Consider the following 24,034-nt stretch of genomic DNA (forward strand, 5'->3'; position numbering starts at 1 on the left):
ACACTTTACAGCGTATAAACCAAAAGCATGTTGGATTAGAATCACTGATTTTACCTTTAAGAAGGAAAATGACACTGAAGCATCCCAATATGGTCTAAATTTGGACTGGAGACAATTAGGTTGGCTTGTGGCTGTCAGTCAGTCCACTGTTAGAAGGTGTTGTATGGAGTGAAATCAAGCAGGTGAACTAGGGGAGATGTGGTGTAGTGAGATGGAGAAGCCAGGCAGCCAGAGGGCTACACTAGAGTAGCTGAGTGCTGGGGAGGGAAACACCATTGTGCTGTTCGTTTGGAGACATTCTGTCAAAGCCGGCCCAGGCTGACACCTCGGATCACAGTTTGATAGACGGAGGAGTAGCTCTCACTGACTAGGTCCTATTAAGGTGGATGTTTTCAAAGTTTGGGCCTGGCACTAGGGAAAAAATAGGAAGGACACAGAGGGGAAGTGGAGCCTGAGCGGAGCTGACATGCTTCAAGACCCTCTTCCCCAACTGCACAGTCGGGGGTCAAATCGCTTTCCTCCCTTCGCCCAGACTGTCTTGGTGTCCAACATACTGCATGTCTAACACAGAATGAGCCACACTGTGTTGTACAAAAACACACTCCAAGTTAAAAAAATACGCATGGAGACATGTTAACACATGTGAGTAAGCATTCATCCAAGCACACACATTGTGCATATGTGCATATGTAGTTGTGTATTCTATTGTGTCCAGGCCAGTAAGATTAGTGTACGCAGGTTACCATGCAAGACCCTTTGTACCCGACTGCATCCTTCTCTCCTGGATCAATGCTCTCCCGCTGTCACAGTGCAGTGATCAGACAGAATCAACCAAGAGAGGCTTGGGAGACCTACAGAGGCACATAACGCATTGAGAGGCACTGGAGGGAGGTGGGGTGAATGCTTGAATGTGTATGTGTACGCACACAGCCAGTCGTTGGAGAGGGGCGAAAGCAGACACGATGCACCTTGACCACCTATTATGAAGCTCTTTGCTGCAATGTCAAGTGAAAGCAAGTTAATTGGGTGAAGCTGTAGAGCATGTTAGGGCGGTGGTTGAGGGCTCGCCGGCTTGACAGTTGAGTGTCAGCGGGACCTAGTCAAGTGTGGCTGAGAGACAGAGCCCTGTCACCGGGCCTAAAGCAGGGCCGTTGGGGCTGTTAGGGTAAGAGACCAACCCCTCCCTGCACATGCACGCACGCACGCACGCACACACACACACACACGACACACATTGGAATGTGCACCCAATTATATTCACCCATCCCCTCCGGTGTTGCACTCCCACGCTCTGTCACAAATGAAGATTATTGTAGAAGAGTGAGTGAAATAATTACCTTTAACTCATTAAAGTTACCACACAATTGAGTCATGACAGATGATACTATAAGACTTAATTGTTGACCTGTGATTGTGTTTTCTTTTTAAACACAAAGTGCCTAAAAGTGAAATCTGGCTATCAGCTGAAGAATGCGTTTATTCACGACTTAATTTTCATTTACTTTTTATTTCATTGTATAACTTCCATTGCATGACTAATTGTATGCAAAAAAAAAAAAAACTTTTCAAAGTATCTTGTTCTTTAGAAGCTCTACAATTCTTTTTATCAGACGATAACTGACCATTTAAACCTTGAAATCATTTTTAATGTCTCAAATCGATAAATGTCTACCATTGTGATGGCGGTAGAACCCATACTGGCTCGATTCCCTCTTTTCTCTGAATTTACTCACTAATTTAATGTCAATAAGTGAGGGACCCGACAAGTTATTGACAAACCTAAACAGAACTTAATGAAAGAGGCCCCCAGAATATTCACTGTTAAGCGGTTCCCCGGGGAGAGTTATAGGGCAGCTTTGCAGATAGTGTCGGAGGGTTGCGGGATGCCCATTTATCTTCCTAAAGCTCACATTCAATCTCCATCACACTGTCAGATGGAAATGAAACCCTCTCTTTTGTATCATTCACTCCCCCAGAAGTGCTACTCAGTGCCCCTCTCCCCTGTATGACAAAAACACCCTAATTAAAGAGGATTGAATGATAGATGAGAGGAAAATGGTCCTGGCCCTGCGATCATTGCGGGTTTTTTTTTTTTTTTTTTTAAACGTCATGTTATCTCTATGGCTTTAATATCTTGTGCTGAGCAGTGAGGGATCAACCACGGCAGTAGATCCCCTGCTATGGGTGTCTCAACGTACTCAACGATCCATAATGTAGGCCTTATGAAACTGATGGGCCAGAACACAGTCTCTATTCTGAAAGGCACAAAGCATTTGACAAGGTTGTGAGGACTTTGTCTGGCCACAGAAACCGATTAGTCTAATTCTGTGGATTCCTCCTGCATCAAGCCGGGCAGAAACATTCAGAGCTTTGTATAGCATCCAGTTTTTATGGATGCAGGTACTCCTCCACTGTTGGTTTAGTCATGAATTAATGCTAAATGTATTTGTGATTTCAAAAAACTGTATCAAATACAAGACCCACGTCCTTAGACACTGAATGAAGCAATTGCTTTGGGCAGTGCTGAATAATTACGTTCATTTGATTAATCTGCTAATAGCGCTATATTTTCTAAAGACAGGTAAGTGTGATCCTAAAAATACTATTTGAAACTACATAAGTGGATACACTGGAGAACTACTGGCTGAGTGTTTCATATAAACTGTGCTGTCACCATTTCACCTCAAACCTGAGCATCCTCTTTATTGAATCACACATTTTTAAAATCTAATTCCCCAAACATTTCTACCATTTTCTAAATGTTCACCCCTGTGTGATTGTACTTCCCTTCTCTTGGCTAACAGCTTTGTAAACTGCTTAAAGGACCATTACTTCTCCTTACTTCCTCTGTCATAATGGGTTAAATGTACTATAAGCAGTCAAGTCGAGCAGTTAAGGTAAAAGGCTATAAGCAGTAGAGTCTTAAACAATGCAATGGTGATAAAATAGTTGTTAATTGGCATCTGTATAGTCTATTCTCACTCAGAAATCAATACAAGCAACTAAATCAACATTTAAAAAATGTAAATTTGCCTCAGGATGCATAATACTACATTATTCACAGCTGACTACGGAGATATACTGTACTGCAGTTGTAAGCAGACAAGTCACTGGCTCATTAGTAAAGCTAATTAACACATATTGCTAAAAAAAAAAGTTGTAATTACAACAGTAACAGTTTTTTTTATTTGAGTCAATACAGTTGTCAAATAATAAATCTATTGAAACTAAAGCCAAATTACAGCTAAATCAAATCACAGTGCGCTGAATTAACAAAGTGTGTGAAAAAACAATTAAAAAGTTGGATAAGATGATTTTAACAGCAAAATCTTAATTTACAATGACTTTGTATGTGTTTATTTTTATTCAGCTGCCTTTTCCTGATTTGAACTGTTGATGTTGTAACGACAGTATGTTCCGCTCACCTGATAACTATGCTCTGGTATTTCCTGAATTATGCAACAGTCTTCCCACAAATGCAATTATGCAAAAGCTGTGACGTTACAACACTTTAAGTATTTTACCATCTGTTTTAATTAAAAAAAAGGGATAAGTTTGGGGTGTAATTTTTTAAAACTTCCTAACAAAGAGGGGAAAAAAAGGCTTGAGAAAATCAATAAGCCATTTTAGTCTCTATCTATCAAAGCGGATTCCTTCTTGTCTGTTTTAAAGTGGGGATGTGGCACTTTAATAGGATAGCGCGAGGCTGTTTGAAATGTATGCCAATGATTCCTGTCATTTCATGGCAGCCCGGCCATGGTTCACTGAGCGCCCACTTCTCCCCTGTCAGCTCGACTGAAGACAAGCATTTAGTTGCAAACTTTGAGCAGGTTGCGCAAACCAGAAATGATGTGACTGCTACTTCCAATCCCCATCCTTCTCTTTTCATGCTGCAATGCCACTGGCGGTCAAAGAAAGGGGAAGATGAGTGTGCTCTCCCTTATTTAACTGGAGAACATGCTGATTTAGGAAAATCTTTGAAGGTGAATGGACAAGAAGGTGTGGTAAGAATGACAAGAAATGAGGGGATGAGAAGGGTGGTTAGATTGTAGTTTAGGGAAAGTCAAAGGTTATCAGTTGACCTTTTGTGCCTGGATTTTTGTTAATTCAACCAACCCCCCCCCCCCCCAATTATTTTTGTGTATTCTCATTACCCATGCAGTTTAATCTACTTGTAGTTTCCAATGCATGACCAGCATCATTTTACAGATATTGATGTAATGCCCCAGCCAAACATTTTCACCAGTGTCTGTGTCTGAACACTGGGCTAGTGAGTCTGTATCAAGTTGCCTGGCTGGCTAGATGACAGTTTGTGTGCGTCAAGGCCACGGCCCTGTATTTTCTGCCTTGTAGCACACCAAAGTAAAATCGCTTGTCAGGCTGAGGTGTCTGTGAACTGACAAGATGCCCCAGTGACATTTCAGCTCGAAAGAGCAAGTGTCTTGCAACCGAGTGGTCAAATATCAGAGAATAGGTCAAGCAGGGCGGAGCTGAGTGCTATCCGGAAGGCCAGTCTCTACCAAACGCCCCCTTGACTTTGACAAGTGGGACTGCTGGGGGGTCAGTGAGGGCAGCAAAGGGGCGGCTGTGCGACGGAACAAAGCGATGTTCTGTTGGGCATGGCCAGACAGGGTGCACCTTATTGGCTTCAAAAGGGAAAAGACATTGACATTGATTAATCTTCTTAACCCTCTTGAACATGGAGAGTGGTGGGGAGCATGGAGTGTGTGTTGGGGGTTGGCAGCCCCATAAGATGGACCACTCCAGTGGTTTGTACGGAGCATGGCCCCCTGAAATGTACTCTGACATTCATTAGAATATCTTTGACACCTATCATGGGGGAGCCAACCAGGCTAGAGGAGGAGAGCACTGTCTCTGGTGATCTCCGTCACCTCCCAAATCTTTTACATTGGGTCATGTGAGTAAAATCACCCTTTGGAAAAACAATGGGAGTTAATCAGTACAGGACATAAACACAATATTCATGCCCCATTTTGTTTATTTTTAGGTACATATAACTTGGAACATATTAATTGTTGCTTAAACTAGGAGTGTAGTTGCTGTACAGACGGGACATTTTCCTCCTCTGTCTCTGCAACGCTCAGTAAGTGCACTTTGGTCACCAACCACAGTGATGCATAAAGTTTGGATCAAAAACAAGCACCTGATAATACAGCAAGGTTGTGCATGAACAGTGAGGTGCCTGTTGTTAAAAATGGATAAAGGCCTGAATGTTTAGTGTATACCTTTTTTGTTTTTGTGTTTTCTGCTGTTTTTCAATTTTGTTGAATTTTAATGCAAACAGAAAGAGAGAGAGGGAGATAGAGAAAGAGAGAGAACATGTGTCAAGGTCTTGACAGCCATCAAGGCAATACGGAGGTGCTGACATAAATATTTAACACAGAGGGGCAACCTACAGCATGTCATGTCACGGCCGTGATTAGGGTGAACGGTGACCCCCTCTCATATAACATGGTTTCATGTTGGAGAGTGACGGGGGCGGGGCGGGGGGTGGTTTATGTGTCAGTGCTTCATAGGTTCCCTATCAGAGGATGGACGATGCTCCCTTTAACCCTCATTTCCATAAAGCCATTCCTTTGGAACCGTGTTTCCCACAGGTCTGGACTCCCTACCTTTTTATTGTCCATCTCCAGGCATTTTAGGATCAGGATGAGCCAAAACTAAAAGAGCAAGCATGTTTGGGGCGTGTTTGTTTGCAATTCTGCTTGACTTTGGACCTCTTAAGAAGCTTATGGTGTTGGTTCTAGGGTGGAGAGCTGTTTATCATTCAGCCAACATCCTTTGGTTGTTTTTCATCGATTGGTTCAAAAATGTTTTTCCAATGTTATGTCATTGTTTGCAAGCCGTCAAGGGTGAGCCCTCTGTGAATAATTCCAACCTTAATTGGAAAGAAATCCATACATGGAACTTCACTTGCACACAGGATCAAAGTACCTTGAAGAAACAATTAGAAAGCATAGAGAGTTAATCGATGGCTAAGTCTCGCCATGAAATGTCACCACATGAAACTGAAAGGCCCCTATAGTATTGGCTTTTATTACAAGTATAAAGTACAAATAAGATAGCACAAATGGTAGCAAAGTGCCACAATTTCACTTAAGCTAAGGAATCATCAATTCGTGTTACTTGCTGGTATCGTACAGCATTTCCTCTGGTGCAGTATTTCTGAAAACAGTGGTTATCCTGTCATTCACCTTAAACATAGCTAATAAATTCATATGCAGTTTTACATTTTCGAAACATGCTTGTACAAAGAGAGACAAGAGCAAGAGAAATGAGCAATCCTTTTCTGAATCCATCAAATGCAACAAGCTACAGCTGCAGAATGTTAGAATTTATTCAGGGTTTATTGAGGTCAGGTGTCCTCACTGTAAGATAACACTTTCAATCATACTAGTAACCTTACCTTAACCTCAGCTCTAACCTCTGCTATCGATTTGTTACCCTAATTGTACCAGAAGAAAATATGCAACGCTGAAGACCTTAAAACAAAAACAAACTTTTGCCTCCGATGATCAGACGATCTGAAAATACTGGATGACAGGAGTTAGTTCAAAGTGGCAACCTTAATGAAAAAAAGTTTACTCACTTTTTTTAAAATAGTATTTGCTGACATACGTATTGTCCCTTGGAATTTGAGTTGAAGACACCAGATCAATCAAATCAAGTTTGTATTGGCCACAGAAGGACTGTCGGACACCATATAATTTACCTCCAACATTTGGGAGATTACTCCTTTTCCAGGAGGCTCAGTTGATGGTTCTTCCAGTAGATGACACATTACACCCGAGCTGTGGTCATACCTAGGCTCCATCTTTCTAGTTCTTTGTTCAGTCACAAATCATTCTGTGGGCTCCCTTAAGTGCATCTGTGTTTGTTAAGTGCCCAGACCGTAGACTGTGGTGTTAATCCAATTTGGCCCTAACATTTTTTTGAGCAGATGCCATGCGCTTGTGTGGTTAAAGGAGAAGGTAGTGACACACCTGGGAGAAAATGAAAGAACTCTCCCATGGTAGAGGAAGGGGATGAAGTCGAAACAAACAACTGGAGAGGGGATGAAGATGGGCCGAGAGTGCTGTTACCTGTCCCTATAGTCGTTTACACACTCTCTCTCACACACACACACACACACACACACACACACATCGTCACATATAGTGAGAGACAAAAGTCTCTTATTAAATTTTAATAGGAAGCCTTTTTAGGCCAGCCCTATTGTCTTTCCCATTAAAGTCTCGGGATACTGGTATCTCTCTAGTGAGCGGTGACAATAGAAGACCTTGATATACTGTCCTCCCCACCTCTCTGGAAGGGAGACGGAAGTGGGATGTTATTATTATTTCATGCCTCAGAAGAGTTCAGTGTTCACTTTAGGGCTTGGTCATGGCAGTGGAGCATCCTGCTCAGGGAATGCTCTGAGAGGTGCACTGAGTGCACATGCTATTGTTCACTTCAGGTTGTGTGCCATTTTCAAACATGCCCCCTGAGCAGGGGAGAAGCGTTACTTCAGCCTTGTTTCGCTTGGTAAGACATGAAAAGCATTTAGTGCTTCAGAGGAGGTCAAAGGTGGCCAGCAGAGTAATGGACAAGCAAATTGTAAAATCCTGTCCACTAGGTTCACCCCGCTAAATAAATAAATAAATAAAACAAAAGAAGTCAAAATTACGGCAGTGACATGAACACAACATGTCATGTATGACAAAATGTACAGATGTCTTGGCCCAAGCCAGTGTGCTGGAAGGGGTGCGAGAACAGGCAAAGTTTCTTCAGTCCACGTCCCACAGCCTGCACACGCCTACATGTTGCTAGTTGGTTGCAGGTTGGTTAAGAAAAGGGGCCCCTAACTATTCATCACAAGTTGGTCTACCAAAAGTATTCTTCAGCTCTTAAGTTTAAGCTGACATACTTTATAAGGATGTAGTGTTTTGAGTTTCAGGCAGCCAGCAGAAATAACTGAAAAATCAGGTACATTACAAATCAAAAACTCCAAATTAATCCCCGTATTAAGTTTCTTTAATATCAGCTGACAACTGCGGGGAGGCTCTTGTCCCATGTACTCTAAATTCTCTTCAAACCAGCCACTCGGTCATTACTGAAGACGATGTACACAAACAACCAAGCCAATAAAACAAAGTATTCATTGGAAGGGAAAAAAACAAAACACAAGAGCAGAACCAACTAACAGTTGTGTGTGTAATCGATAAAGTGGTAATGTAGGCGAGTGCATGAGTGGAGAGATGCAATGTTGTGTTTGGCTTGTGCAGCTGCACAAGCCAAACACAACCCGTTTCAGGGAGAGCACACGGCAAATGAGCTCCAAGAGGGTTTTCAAATTTCTCCTGCACAAATCATGGATGTACAGTAAGAACTGGCTACAGGAAATGTGAATGGAGTCATTTCTGTATCATAATTTGATCTGTTTGGTCAGATAGCATTTAGAAAGTCTAGAAGAGCTGCAAGATTACATAATCTTATCCCCGTTCAAGTTTACTGAGGGCTAAACTGGGTTAAGCTGGTGGAAGTTGATTGCTGGATGGCTCTGTGTGACTCATTGCTGCAGGGGAGTAAAGATGATACCTGCTATTCTGCAGACTCCGGTTTGGCTGAGAAAAGGATGTGCAGGGTGTAAATGTCGGTTACCTTTGCTGGATATTGAGGAGCAAAGGAATCACTCCAACCTGTTGGAGAATGGTAGACTTTTCCACAGGCTTTGCACAAATTGGACATTTAACCTGAATATGGCCAGCTTAATTTGACTCATGAGGTCCTGGCTTTAATTCAGAGGGACTTTTGCCTCCAGAAGTTGCTGCAAATTAGATAAAAGATAAATAAATCAAACAGTTAAACTGCACAGTCCACAATCAGTTTCAGACTTTCCATCTTGTACGCAGATATTCATTGATATTTGCTTTATCCAGTGGGAACGAAATCTTTGCTCTTTGAAATTCTAAAACTGGAGGACACCTATTAGTCAACAGCGCATGTTCCTAAGTTCTGGTTGGAGTCCTTTTGTATGATGGCTCAGCTCCAGAACATCAGATAAAAGTTTAATGGTGTTTATATCTCATTACCTGTGAGGCTATGGAAAGCCTTTGGCTCATTAGACAACCATCCTTGGAATTCCTGGAATATGTGGATGCTATGAGGGGGAAAGGGCATTGTGATGTGTAACTGATTGATTTGATGTTTGAAGACATTACAAAGCTCATGTTGGCAAATCCTTCCACAAAGATGGCTGTTGGTATCAGTGGTGCTTTTTGTGCTGAAAATCTATGTTCTTCCATATGGATAACATGAAAGTAAAATTGTGTGTGTGTGTATGTGTGTATATATATATTTTATATATATATATTATATATATATATATATATTATATATATATTATATATATATATATATATATATATATATATATATATATATATATATATATACATACATACAAACACACACGTAGTATCATGCAGTCGTGCACGTGTTCTATTGACAGAATAAAATGCTGTTCTGGGTTTGTTGACCATAAAAAAAAATGAAATCCTCAGCAATAAAATGTGTTCGTCTGCATTTTCCCCCCATACTATAGATATCATATAGTTTATTATTAGCAAGTGATTGCAAAGCACAAAACCTGAATAAATGTTGAATGATAAATATATTTATGCATTCCTGTTAACCTTTAAGGGCCTGTTATTTAGGGAGTTGGGATTGTTAGATGTGTGTGCATTCTGAAGACATCTGAGGGTATAATTAATGAAAAATAGACTAGCTATGACCTTTGAGCAAAGTGATTGACACAGATAGACAGTTACAATCTTTTAACCTTCAGAAATGTCAAGATGAACCTAAACCCAGTGGCTAGGCCCTCTGACACCTGTCCTCCCTTCTTTGGCTTGCTGCACGCCACAGTGCTAGTCTCCGTATATTTACTATCACATATTGATTTGTTTGTGAAGAGAGTGTGGTGCCCATTAAATATTCACAGCTTGTTTTTTTCCCTTTCACCATCACTTTATTCTAAAAAGCAATTTGTCTCCTTGACTCTTTATAAGCCAAGTTCTGCTTACAAGTTGTTGAAACATGAAGGAAAATCCTTTCCACCATTAATTTTTTAAATCTCTATTCGTTTGAATCACTAAATCCCTTTATCTCCTTTGGCAGATAGCTCATTTTGTCTGGAGCTCTTCTTCAAATAATAATGTGAAAAGAGCCCCCATCACATTTACAGTTCAGATAACTATCACTGTCTGCGCCGTGCTCTGAGGTAGTACATAGGAGGGACTATCCCGTCCACCCTTGTAATTGATTCACAGGATCATGCTATGATTGTTCCACAGTGAAAATATCTCCAAGACTGAATGGATCGCGGCCAGACTCGACTCCATCAACCCTTCTGTCAACCAACTCAAAGTTTCCTCATATTGATTTCCGAGGGTGGCGAAACTTTTCTCTGCTTGTTTGTTGTTTTCAACAGAACATTGTTAAAAATGGTGGAAAAGTAGCTGAGGCAGATTAAAGCAATCTTTTTTTTCCAGCCCCCCCCCCCCTCATTCTTAATTCCGATGTTCCCAATAGAGCAGACATTGAAGTCTTTGCTGCCGTCAGAGTGATTAGGTGTGGCTGCGGAGGCCAGCTTCCTACCCCCATCTTCAGCAGGTTCTAATTTCATGTGAGTAGCTGAAAGGATGTGTTTGCGTTTATTTGAGCCTTTTATGTCTCAAAACTTCAAAGGCGCCCCTCTCCTCTACACCTATCATCAATGACAGATAGTACTCCCTGGGAGAGAGAGGGAATCACTATCTTTCCTTACTTATTTGCTTTCGATCTGAAGATGAAATACACTGCACGTATGCCACACCCCCTCCCCAAAAAAATAAAGGATCCTGGAAGTGATATTTAGAGGGCTGCAGGTGAGGGGCGTCCGTTAATATGTTAATGTAATCCTCCTGTTAGGTGTCTCCAATCCCCTGAAGATGGGCAGTAATCAGTTTGTTCCTGTCTGCTGGCTTTCTGGGAGGGAAAAGCGGCACTAATCAGAAGTGGCGTAGCTCTCGCAGATGCCAGGCAAAGCGGAGGGGAGTGAGATGACACCTCATGGATTTATTACCTCCCAGTCTCCATCCTGAGCTTGGTGAATCCTTCAGAAAAAAATTGGCAAAATAAATAAAGATTACTGTAATGTTAACCATACATGGCAAATGTGGGGATGGAAATTCTGAATAAAGAGACACCGCTCAAGTGGTCTTTCCCCCTCCTTTTTCTTTTTTTTTTAAGTGTCTGTGAACGAGCCTTCTCAGGTCATTGTTGTCAACTCTTTCTCATTTAATTTTAATATTCTTTACTTTTAGCATTTTACCGCTGATTTTCCTCGACACAAAACAGAACACATGATATAGTAAAGCCAATGCATGTCATGCTATTTGGCATGTAGAAGGTGTTATTAATCAGGTGGTGGACATCACAGTGGCTCCTGCAGCATTTCCAGCTTAGATTGTGTTTCACCATCATTTTGAGGAAACACTGACGTGCAGAAAGGAAAATCAAGGTTGACAAAAGTACACACATTAATCACTGAAGTATAGATACTCATGTAAAAAAAAAAAATGAAGCACTGATTCCACCTATATACTCAAGTAAAAGAAGAACAGCTTCCTAAATGTTCTTTCAAGTAAAAAAAGTGAGTGAGTTCTTCTGCTTTGCCTCCAATGTTTGCTGGTTTACTTTCATCCATGTCGTCACTCACGTCCATGCTGCTCCTCCCGCTCCTGACTCGGCGCAGACCACAAAGATATTGTTTGCTGGTCCAGTGAACACACAAAAAAAACCAAAAACGAATTGTCTTTAAATATACCTTAATGCAACAGTCTAAACCAAATCATAAGAAAATCGACACCATAGTAAAAGCCAGTACCAGGGCTCTGTATCTGACTGCAATCATCTTTGCATGTCAACAGAGAAAACAGATTTTGGTCCCCTCTGTCTTTCATGTTGTTGTTTCAGTCACCAAAGGTTGTTACCGTAGCTGCAGGTTTGATTGGGTCTGGCTCTCTATTGGTGTTTGGAGCACAGGCGTGTTTTAAAATCCTTTGTACTGCACCATTTGTAATACATTGTTATGTAAAGCAAGACTTGGTATCTGAGAGTCACTAACATTTTGCCCTGCTGATTATCATCAAAAATGCTTTTTTTTTTGAGCCATTATATGTTTACTTTGCATAATTTAGAATGATAAACGACACTATGACGTCTGGTTGTCAGGCCGTGCCCTAATAAGTTTGCAATCGAGCCTCACATTAAGGCTTTGACCTTTCGATGTAACTAAACCGGCCTTTTCACCCACAGACGTTGACCTTTGACCTCTGTCACTCTCAATTCTGCGGTTATGAATTTAGTATTGATTAGGTCTTAAAGATGTTAAGATATTGAATTCTTTTCAGTTCTTAGTGGATTAAGTGCAATATCAGATATTCAATGAAGTATCAATGTATTGCAAATTAACCTTGTTGTGGTATCAGGTATAAGTACATTAGATTTAAAACAATACAATTCTTGAGAATTATTTGTTTGTCAAAATGTAAAATTGCTCCTCAACAGTTTGCCAGCAGGTAGTGGGGGCACCCCTTCTTTTAACATCGTGGTGAGCTGTTTGTGTGTTACTATCTGTCTTCATTCGTCTGTTTGTCATTCTGTCTGTCTCACTTTTTCTCCATCCCCGGTCAGGCAGTAAGCAGTGGAGTCACTGGAGCAGTGTGTCTTGGTGGTTGTGTCTCTGTGTGTATGTGGGCGTGTGTGCGCACACAGCGCATCGCAGGACAGGGCGGTAAAGGTCAGTGTGATGAGTTCAGGAATGACAGGAAACAATGAACCTTCCCAGGTCCAGTAAATTAACCCATGTCACGGGCTGCTCATTCCTACTGATCAATACTGAACACTTTGCTTTCAGAAAATGAGGGTCATCCTCCTTGGGCCCGAGCCTCCCTGGGGATGGACAGGAACGCTGATAAAACAATCACCATAAAGAGGTTCCAGCTAAAAAGGGAGTGCTGGAGGCTTCCCCGGTGTCAGCGCGTGTGCTAAGAGCCGCTTGCTCCGCTCTGACAGCGGCGCGGTCGATAAAGTGGATTTGAGATAAAAAATGTTTCCCAGAGCCCTCTCCATCACTTGGAGACACCTGCAGGCCGGGTCACAATGACACAAAGGGAATGCTCCATTCTCCCGTCTCTGTCGTAGCAGCCTGTCCCATAATGTAGCATATACAGTTTTACAAGTGGAGCTCATAATCTCCTGCTGCGTTGGCTCTCATCTTTCACAGAATTTCCCAAACAAAACAAATAGCTAGAAAAATCCCTTGGTGAGTATTATGCTTAGTTTGGTGTTAGAAATGTAAATTATGGGTCCCTGGCATTTACAAACTGACCGATAGTAACTTTTGTATAATGGGCAATTTGTATGATTAGCATTGCCCCTTACATGTGCAGTATCTCAGCAACTCCTTGACTGGTTTGGATAATCTTGGATTTTTTGGAGGGTTATTTTGAAGGAACAGTAATTCATTTCTGGCATATTCATCTTTAAAAAGTGTCCATTTAGACTGAACGACTGGATTTTGAATAGCCATTTTTATCCAGGAACACATGTTTTTTTGTTGTTGTTGTTGTTGTTGGTTTGTAGCCACACCAGAGGCATGAATCAAGGAATGTAGGATCGTTGTCTGTTGGTCCAGACCTCTGGTACAAACATTCAGGATCTATATACTGAAGGATAAATCCTCAGTTTTTCCACTTCCACCATGAACAGATCTTTTCTCATGTCAAACTCAGCAGAACTTTTACTTTACCGCTAACAGAGCATCCTAACATGCCCGCAGTGTGTTAACATTGGAAGGGTGTCTTTCATGAAGAAATGGCATGGGGTGGTTGAAAATAAAGCTGTGGTATGGTAAATGAACTGCATTTATGGAACTTTTTTTTTTTTTTTTTAGCAGAATGACCACTCACATTGCTTTATAACACATTCACCTATTCACGCACACATTCATTCAGAGTATACACTGCTGTGAGGGGTAAACTTGCTAACACATTCCCACACATTCTTATAATGATGGTGAAGGCATCAGAAGCAGTTCGGGATTCTGTATCTTCAGCCTGGCTTTGCTATTACTAAGATAACCCACTCTACCTCCTGATCCACCGCTGCCCCTCGAGTATGCAAAGCCAAATCCAAATTAAGATTAGCCAGCAATCCATAAAACATCATCGAAATACCTGGTATGAAATTTTGATGAGGTTGCATAACATAAATCACATACCAGCACAACATCAACAAAGCTGGCAGTCATTTAGGATCCTTTCATGGATGAAAAAAAGAAGTTTAGAAATGTGGGGAGGAGATGAATGTTCATAAATAATCTGCAATTATTTATATTGGTATAGATTCTTTCATGTGACATGCTCATGTAACGTGTCTAGACAGAGGTGCCACCCTTCACTTGAGAGATATCAGTAGGATACATTTTGGTATTATCTCATCAAGCAGTGTTTGTTCATGTGTCTGTTTGCACGCCAACTTGGAAGTTTGCCGACTGATGTTCAAAAAGTTCTGATGACAAAGTGGAGTTTCACATCATCTAAGATGTTCACTGTGTAGATAAACCCTTGTCATAGAGATGACAACATGGAGTTTTCTGTCCATTATATTGGGTCTCCCTGTCTGGAGTAAGGATGCGATAAACAAAAAGTGGAGTCTCTGCTTTACTTTTGAACAATCCTGTTTTGATAAGCATTAACTCACATAAACACTGTAGTGTTTTAGCTGAAGTTCTTTGTTGTTTTTTGGGTGTTGAATATACTTTTTTTTTTTTTTTTTACAAATATTTCATCCTTGGATTAACAGTATTTTCTGCTTTCAAAGCCTACACACAAATGTGTCAAGACTACACACACTCACTCACTCACTCACACACACACGCTCTCACTCAGCCACTGATGCCTCCTGACCTCAGCTTGTGGTCGCTGCTGGCTGCCCAGAGCATATTAAAGGCTTAGATAAAGGGAGCTTGATACTGGTTGGGGCTGGCCCATCAGCCCGGAGAAAGTGCTTGGAGCAGCAGATGCAGTGGCGGCTGAGGGAGCCCTTTTTCCATTAGGAGTCATTTCCAGGTCTACCCTCAGCCAGTGACAAAGTGGTCTCCGCGTCTTCATTTTCTGCTGATCCCGTGTGAGCTGGAGGGAGGGACTGTCATCAGTTACTTCTGCCGCCGCCCCTTAATTGCAGCCAACTGTCGATGCATGCATTTGGTCCTTTTTCAGACCTACATTATTTATTGGGAGAAAAATATTGTATTGATTTTGGATGGCACTGTGAAGTATAAGTAAAGTTGCCAAAGAGCTGACAAGACATATAAACTTTTATAACATTGTCAGAGCTGTACTTTGTCCACATAAAATTAACATGCTTGAATATAATGGAGAGTGACTGGATTGCAGGGATCATGAATGCAGATCATCCGTGCTGATGCCAGATTGAAGTTCACGCCCTCCAGTTCTCACAGCACTGCTGGTGCTGCTTTGTTCTTGACCTCCTGTTGAACAAGAAATGTAAAAACACTTGCAAACACATAAAAGCAGCACCTTTACAGTCCATATGGTCCCAAAAAGAAACCAGAAGAAACCTTGCAGAAATCTGACAATTTTTTAAAGAAGAGCCGTGTTTTGAAAATGCGGTAAAAACATATTGTTGGGAGAGTGAGTGTGTGAAGGCTGTTCTCATTCCCTCTCTGTACTAATTCCTAAGTGTGAAAATCAAATGCACTATAATTTGGGGCAAGATGTCTGGTCGTAGCTGTTGATCCGGTGATGATGTGAGATGTGGGGACGTTTACGACTGCTGTTTCAGCGATACAACCAGGCGTTTTTTTGTTTTTTTAGTGAAAGACATTTTTAATTTACTTGAATGTATCAGATGTACGGCTGCCTCCAGTATCTTGATACGTCAGAGGGTAGGACCCCTCGTCAGTCATTGCTAATTTGTTGCTCTGAAAGTCCTGCTTTCATCGTTATTACCGTTAACACACATTAGACTAATTCCAACCTTTGCCAGTGTGACATTTAAAACAAATGTCAACCGTAAGACAGCAACTTTTGCTCACACCACCATTAAGTACCAACGCGGTGGTGTTTAAAAACTACAAATTCTTCCTTGTGGTAGAGCTGATGTTGGAGTTTGTATCAGCCAGGGAAACATTGGCATGTATTTTTAGATAAACGTTGGGATGTGTAAGAACGTTTTGTGGAGTCTGTTTTAGTCCACATGAACACAGTGGTAAAATAGAGAGAAAAACTTGACTTCATGGTTCATTTCCAAGAAAGGCTGTGTAGTAAAATGTCATGAGCGTTAATAGAAAATACATCACTTTTTTAAAATTTTGTACCCCATCACGCCACATAAGGCATTGATCGGTTACCTCCACTCGTTTGTTTTCATTTGGAGTTTGGCTTTTACACCACATAGCTCTCTAATTATGTTGTCACAAACCTCACTGCCATATTTATATTTTCTGACATCATTGAACTCCTCAGCTCTGCACCTGACGCTTTTATGTGAGTTTGGAGATGACTGCATTTCAAGTGTACAAACTCGCCATCTAATTCCCTTCAGTTGGGTCACATTATAAAAAATATGTTCGTGATCATTTTCCAACGCAGTTACCTCATTACCTATAAAGACTCCTAGTAGATGTGTGAGCACATTAGCGCTCTTTAGTGGTGTGGGGGCAATAAGGTACAGGGCCTTATCTTGGCACCAGCTGTGGGCGCTCCAGGAGTCCCATGAAGAATGCAAACGCTCCAAATGCTGCTCTGCATATCGGAGAATCACTTTCATAATGAAACATACATTTGTGGATTCAAATAATCACACTCCTAATCTTTTCAGACGTTTTAACAAGGCTGACAAGTTGCAACAAATCAAAGGAACCCGACTATAAAATATTACATATAATAGCGCAGCTTTATTGAATGTCGGGAGAGAGAGAGAGAGAAAAAAAGCAATCACATTGTTACCAAAAACACAAACCTGTGCCAAACTACCACTTTCTTTTGTTTTACAATAGAAATCAAATAAAACAAGGCTGGCTTTCTCAGGCAAAGGAGGGGGAGGGGGGTGCAAGGCCTTTGTAAACCTGGTTCCCCCCTCCCCTCCCTTCTTTCAATAAAGAACTTGTGCCTAGCATACCTGCAATGTTTGATTCCATGTAATTGAAACAAGGCGGGAGAGGGTCCTTGCCAGCACATGGCCTCACCATTTAAGGTAATGTTTGCGCTGCTAAAGCGGCTAATGAATCCAAGTCTTGGGAGCTGGCAAAGCGACTCCCCTCTCTTGGGCCTGAAAGCGCCTCAGGATGCTGTCCCCTTCCCTTCTACACAGCTGTGAAAAGTTTAAAAAGCCCGACCCCATAACATGAAACAGTGAGGGTGAATACAACTACAATTAAAAAGGGGGGAAAAATATTACTTTGGCATCCTGAGGTCATTATCCACAGTTTATTGCCATTTGTACAGTGCTTTTATTTTGCTTTATATGAGGAGGATTGGCCTTTAATTGCAGCGTTTGCTTGTTTTTCCTTGTAGTGTTTCTAATTTCTGAACGCTTGTGTGCGTCAAGGGGGAATAAAGGCTGTGTACCTTTAATGACCTCATGAGGTTCCTCATGTGGTCAATCATAAACCTTTTGCTTCTGGGATCCTCCAGTTAGATCATGACAATGTTGACCGTCTTTTGATTTATCTGACTGAATTTCTAAAATGTTGCTTATTTGTCGTAAGTGTGATTTTAATTGGGGGACAGATGGGGATTCTGGCTGTTGAACTGCAGGTTTCTATGTTGTTGAGCTGGACGTGAGTTATTTTTTCTCGTTTAAGTGCAGCAGAGGGGACAGGACATACTTATAAGCATCACAATTAGGGTCAAGGGTCACCCAAGTCCGCTTTGTCACCACTACAGCGTGACAAGCATGTAAGAAGGTCACAAAATGTTCCAGATGTGTAATAGTGATCAAAATGAAGTTTGGAGATGCTTTTGTCCAATAAAGAGGACTCGTGAGGTGGAAGATAACATGATGACCAGAGGGTTGAAGTGACAGAGTATTGTAGGTTTAGTGGTGTCATGCCGTGAACATTTACTTATCTGGATGATTGGGGAGAGAAGAAAGCCACTAGTATAAAAATCTTACCTTTGCACGCACATTGTCTTCCCTCCACAAACCTTATATTCGAATGGCACACTTTTTACGCATAACCCATCAGAAAAACAGCCTTTGTTCAACAAAAGCGATCAGAAAAGACAGAAATACAGCAAGTGACCATGAACGTACCCTATTTTTAGCAGTGTCACATAAATGGCGGTGGGTTACTGGAGTTTAACACTTGAAGGCGTGCATTGGAGGGTAGGTAGGGGTGATGGCACCAGCCACGATGTTAATTTAACTTTAACCACATGATTTTGTGTATAAACATAACCAGGCTATATGGGGACGTAGTTGTTTTCTAAGAATTAATTTCAAGAAAGGGTTGTCAGTGAATGATGATCAAATAAAGCGTTTCTGCACAACATGAACGGCACTCATTGCACTTGGTTTGTGAAGCAGGGATTTTGTGTCTCCATTAAAACGATCCTACTTCGCCTAATGTCGACATTGTTTTCGTGGTGCCGGAAAGAGGTTGTGGTCATCTCGTTTTACTCTGAGATCAATTGATATATCCCCTCTGTTCTTAATCCATTAAGAGTTATTGTAACTGATAATAATAATTGTATAAATACCATGTACCGTGAAACTGTGATATTTTTATTCTGCTTTCTGAGAAAATGATTTGACCGCAAAACTCTTCTACTTTTGCAGCCCTGGTTGACAAGCATCACGGCAAACTGGTGTGATCCCATTGCAAACTTTGGATCTCAAAAATATTATGGTTTGTTCAATTATGGAGAGAAAAAGTGGAATTCCACACATTGCATAAATGTAATTATGGGCAGGAGCAGTAGAGCCACAGTGGATTTTTAACTGCAACTCATTCGCTTTTCTGTGACGGGAGTGCAACACATAACACATTCCGTCTACAGGGTACCAGGCTGCTTTCAGCCAACAGTAGAACAATTACATATGTCCTAGAAATTAGGACCACATTTGAGACCACAAGCCACAATTCTGAGGAATTGCTACTTTTCAGTCTTGTTACCTTTCTTGTGTGGCTTGCTTTATTGAGCCTTTTGAGCAAGGATCTTAATCCACTAACTAGACCAGAGAGCACCCTAACTGGCCTAATCCAGAGGCTCTCTGGGCCTCTCACAGGTACTGATTGACTGATTGGTGGAGATGGATGCTATCTTGTGTTGTGCAGCTCCGTGGGGCATTTAAACAACATTAATGTAGTTGGATGGGCAGAGAGAAGGAGAGCATTATAAACTATGAATGATGGTCTCCTGACAAATCAGTATGTGTCATGACAAATGCACATTTTATGACACTCTCCAGTTGCTTCTGTCAGCAGGGATGACAAATGAAGCCACTCTGTGTGAGGAGGGGTTTGATGCAGGGGTGGTGAGTGAAGAAGCCTCCGGTCACTGGCGCGTTGGAGGCTCAACGTGTGCTACGATGTTCTGGTTGGATAAACGTTTATCATTTCTTCTCCTACATGAGAGCGATGACATTAACAGTCCAACTCTGGGTTTGGAGCTGGATCTTAGGAGATCTTTAAAGGAAACTAATAATTATTTCTTAATTATTAGGGATGCAGGAAGTATCAGGACTTCATCTGATTGGCAGATATTAGATTATTTTAAAAATTGGGCTGAAATAAATACTGCCCAAGAAGTAACACTAAATATATGATCTTAAGACTTTTCAAAAACACGACACGTTACTTTTACAAATTCACATTGTGTTTTTCAGTTTGTAGAAAATGTGAATATCAAATAAGCTTGTTTTATGTGGATAGTTTCATCACCTGTAAGTATCAGCAAGAATCAGGTGTTGTATATCCATAAATCGGATGTCAGCAATCAATCCAATATCATGCATTCCTATTAATTATGTAGTCGTATCTTAATATTTCACTGCAATCCTGGTCACAGTTATCATACCATATATATTTACTTACATAAAGTTTTGAAAAAATGCCCACAAGAATCTCTCTTGCATCTCCTCACCCCCATATCTTCCCATTTGCATACTTCCATGAGGACACGGGTTCAATTCTATCTGATATTTCTGTAATACCACCATCTTAGTGGATATCTAGCAAGACTATGTGATATAAAGTGTTGCAAAACATTGCAGTTATGGACAAACCATTCGTCTGTGCACTTGACTTCCAGTTTCTCACAATACACCTCAGAGCTCCAATCTGATGAGCACGTTTAGGACAGAACACGCGACAGCACTCTCTACTTTGTGGACCAAAATAACCTGTGACGTCACAATCAAATTGATTTTAGTCTCAATTCATTCATCATCACAAAGATTCTCATGCCCGTTTTACTAATAGATATGTAAAAGTTATTAAAGTCATCAGCAGCAAAGGAAATCTATTCAGAATGGATCGTGGAATATGCTGATTTAGGCATGGTTTTATTTGGCGGGTGAGTCCAGTGTGGGAGTGATCATTAAGAGATCCTCCAAATGAATGGGAATTATCCTTATTCTGAAGAGGGGGCTTACGAGAGTGAGGGCTTCTCTCTGAAACAGACCTTAATTAAGAGCTCCTTTAATGTTATTTTCAAACAATCTCTGAGAGTCTCTGCTACAAGAGGATTCCTTTCACAGTAAAGTTACTTGAATAGTGTAATAGATAAGTTATTCTGTAATGAAGCGGCCTGAGCATCATCATGATTTTTGAACAAAAGGGCAATTTCATTAACCTAAAAAGAATTTGAATTAAAGTTCAAACCTCCAAAGCGAAATGTATTCTCTGGTGTACACTTCTGCTCATGTTTAAAATAGCTTTTATTTCTATTTGCATGCAAGCTTTTCTACTGCCTTGATCCAAATGAAAATCAATGCCGATTAGCTCGATAATATGATTATGTGCATGTGGAATTGATGTTTACTCTTAAAGCAGTCGATGCAGGTTAGGTATGAAACCATGCATGATCCTCCTCACTAAATCACATTAATACCCAATCATGCAGAATGGGGGGGGATTCATTTGGTGACAAACTCAACTTAAATTACTGTTTGCTTTTCCGATTTTCATTTTAAACCTTGACATTTCACATTTTTGTGGGGAAAAAGTAAAGAAATACAATACTTTTCTGTCATTTGGCTGCAAAATGCCTCAGATTTTTCCTTTGCTTTAATATAGTTTGTTTTCTTGGTCAGTTGAAGCTTTTTGCAAATCACTTTTTTTTTTTTTTTAAAGAAACGGTCTAACATTTCTCCATTGTAGCAGTTGTGAATTAAAAAGGCAATTCAGTGTTTTTGCAATGCGTAAAAGAATTGCAGAGTGCATTTAATTTGACTGAGTCATAAAAATCTAATTCAGGACCTTTTTTTTCATACCAAATTCACTCCATAAAAGATCTTGAAATAAGATGTTGACCAAATAAAAAAAAAAATCAAATACATCTGAGCTGCTCTTAAACAGTAGAAGCAGCAGCACATATTTTTTGCGTCTGTGTCTCATTTTCATCATTTCTACTGTACAACTCTTGCAGAGACCGCAGCAGAAAAGGGCACAATAGTATTTCAGATCTGCTTTGCATTACTGTACCAACAAGCGCAGATGCCTTTTAAAATTCATAGGAAGTCCCGACGAGCGAAATGAAGAAAAGGAAGAAAAGAAAAAAGCTAAGGCACACAGGCCAGCCTAATGAGATCTGTTATTCTGGCCCATTTTATACCCACCTAATCACACGCTCAAATAGATTCTGTGAAACCCCATCTCCGTCTGAAGACACTCCTACCACTCATATGATCTGATTAGTATTTTACATGGGATACCAGCCCAGGCCAATTATGAGAGCTGACCAGAATGTTCCAGTCATTTGATGAGGTGGAGATTCACTGAGGTGGAATCATAATTTAGGGCAGCTAAAGACAGACCCCTGGATCAGTGGCTCCCATAATGCACTGGGAAAAAAGGTGGCCCAATTAGTGCCTAGCCAGGAGCAGTTTTAGCCTCATCTTGCTTTGCGTGCCATAAGTCACTGCAGAGTTTCTTTCTTTTGTTGCCTTTCACATCTTTATAATTTTTAATTTCTGTTTGGCATCTTTGGTGCAGCTCACAAATTGCTAAAAATATTGAATTTCCTTCTTTCACCACATAATATTTTTGTATAGTTGTGAATTGATTATACAAGATTACATTCTGATGGTAATTATGAGTGCTGTAGGGCTTTTACAGGATCTCATGAAACAATTGACTTGTATCAAATATACATTTTATTCCTGTATTAATACTCTTCATTTATTAATGAATCAGAGTAGTAATGCAACCATCACGCAATCATTTTCCTCCGTTCCCTGTGGAGAGATAGTCAGAGATCTTGGGTCCAGAAGAGGGTGCCATAGATCAGAGTCCAAACACACTCTGCCTTTCTTTTCTATTAGTGTGGCAGCAGCGGCAGCACACACACACACACACACACACACACACACACACACACACACACACACACACACACACACACACACACACACACACACACACACACACACAAACGAACCGATCCACTCTACCAGCATGCTCCGAGGTAGTTGCCCATTCTTCTGTAGAGTTCATAACTGTCAGCTCCTAATTCAGTACAGTAGAACATGTTAATTATCATACAAGCCAGGCTGAAGAAAGAGAAGACACAAAAGGAAGAGCTATTCAGAAAATAGGAAAAATGTATTTTAGCTGTGAGGGAAGTAATTATGCTTTTATCCTCCACAATATTCTCTGTTCTCTTCTCTCTCTTAGTCTCCTCCAAACCAGTGTGTGTACTCTCCCGCAGGACCTAGGTGAGGAGTTATTTCTGCATCTGGCTTGAGGTTCCTCCGAGCTTTTACATAATCAAATCAATATTGCTATGATTCACCCTCTGGCAACGACTGCCTCGTGCAAGTTTCACTGGTGATGTTTGGCAGCTTACGAGATAAAAAAAGACAGAGTGAGAGGAAAAAAAAACCCTTAGTTAAAAATCTCTGGGCTATTGATTTTTTTTGCCTTGTTGGTCCTCTCCCTACCACCCGGCTTCTCATCGCCCTCTTTTTCCTCCCTCTTTCCTTTGTTGTGTCGTCCATGTTCCAGGTGTAAATCTTCAGGCAGGTAAATAAAGAAGCGGTCCGACAGTGAGGTGGGTTTTCCGACCGAGGAGGGGCCTGAGGTGTGGTGAGGTTTGTCTTTGAGGAAGCGTGGCAACCCACTGTGAGATCCAGCTTGATAAGTTGACGGGCTATAGACAGGAGCAGCACACCAAACGAAATCCTCAATAAAAGCAAATATGACAGCCAAATGTTGAAAAGAGAGAAAACACACACACTGATATCTAAAACCCAAAGACAAAGCCCTTGAAAATACCAGAGTGAAAGGCAGATCTCAGCACTGGTGTTATACTCGTTATTGAACCGGCAGAATGCTAGATATCCTTACACAGCTTCGGAATGATGTGATGAAAAGCAGCAGCGCTCTCAAAAATCAGCAGCAAGCATCAGACACACACAAATCCATCCATTCAAACAATGCACAAAAACTGTGATTAAGTTTTTAGCTTGCACTGTATCTCCACAAGCAAAACCAGGGCTTATCAAAGCCAACCCTTGAGTGCTGAAACTGAAACTGTGTTTTGGTTTAGTGGAGTGAGCACATTCAGATATTCTCAAAGATGATTTTTGCTGTTATCTTTCTCAAATATGACTTATTTAAAAGATGGTTGAGAGCTTGAAGCTCCTCCAGCCTTTTCATCTTAATACACTGGTGATGTCTGGACAAGTTCAGCCCGTCCTCATGGTTGCCGCACCGGAGCATAAATCCTTTCCTTTT

At 41.0% G+C, this 24,034-nt stretch overlaps 1 protein-coding gene across 1 annotated transcript in view; it reads left to right on the forward strand.

Annotated features, from left to right (window-relative positions):
- LOC147257642 (uncharacterized) overlaps window positions 1–24,034 on the forward strand; it is a 60,959-nt gene that overhangs the window by 33,094 nt on the left and 3,831 nt on the right. Inside the window, exons 6-7 of the mRNA XM_086211691.1 lie at window positions 22,973–23,013; window positions 23,303–23,320. Of these exons, the coding sequence (XP_086067817.1) occupies window positions 22,973–23,013; window positions 23,303–23,320 (59 nt within the window). The remainder of the gene's footprint in view (window positions 1–22,972; window positions 23,014–23,302; window positions 23,321–24,034) is intronic.

The sequence above is a fragment of the Aulostomus chinensis genome, chromosome 8 (genome assembly GCF_037954235.1).
Source record: "Aulostomus chinensis isolate RoL2024-O1b breed Wild chromosome 8, RoL_Achi_v1.0, whole genome shotgun sequence".
NCBI lineage: Eukaryota > Metazoa > Chordata > Actinopteri > Syngnathiformes > Aulostomidae > Aulostomus > Aulostomus chinensis.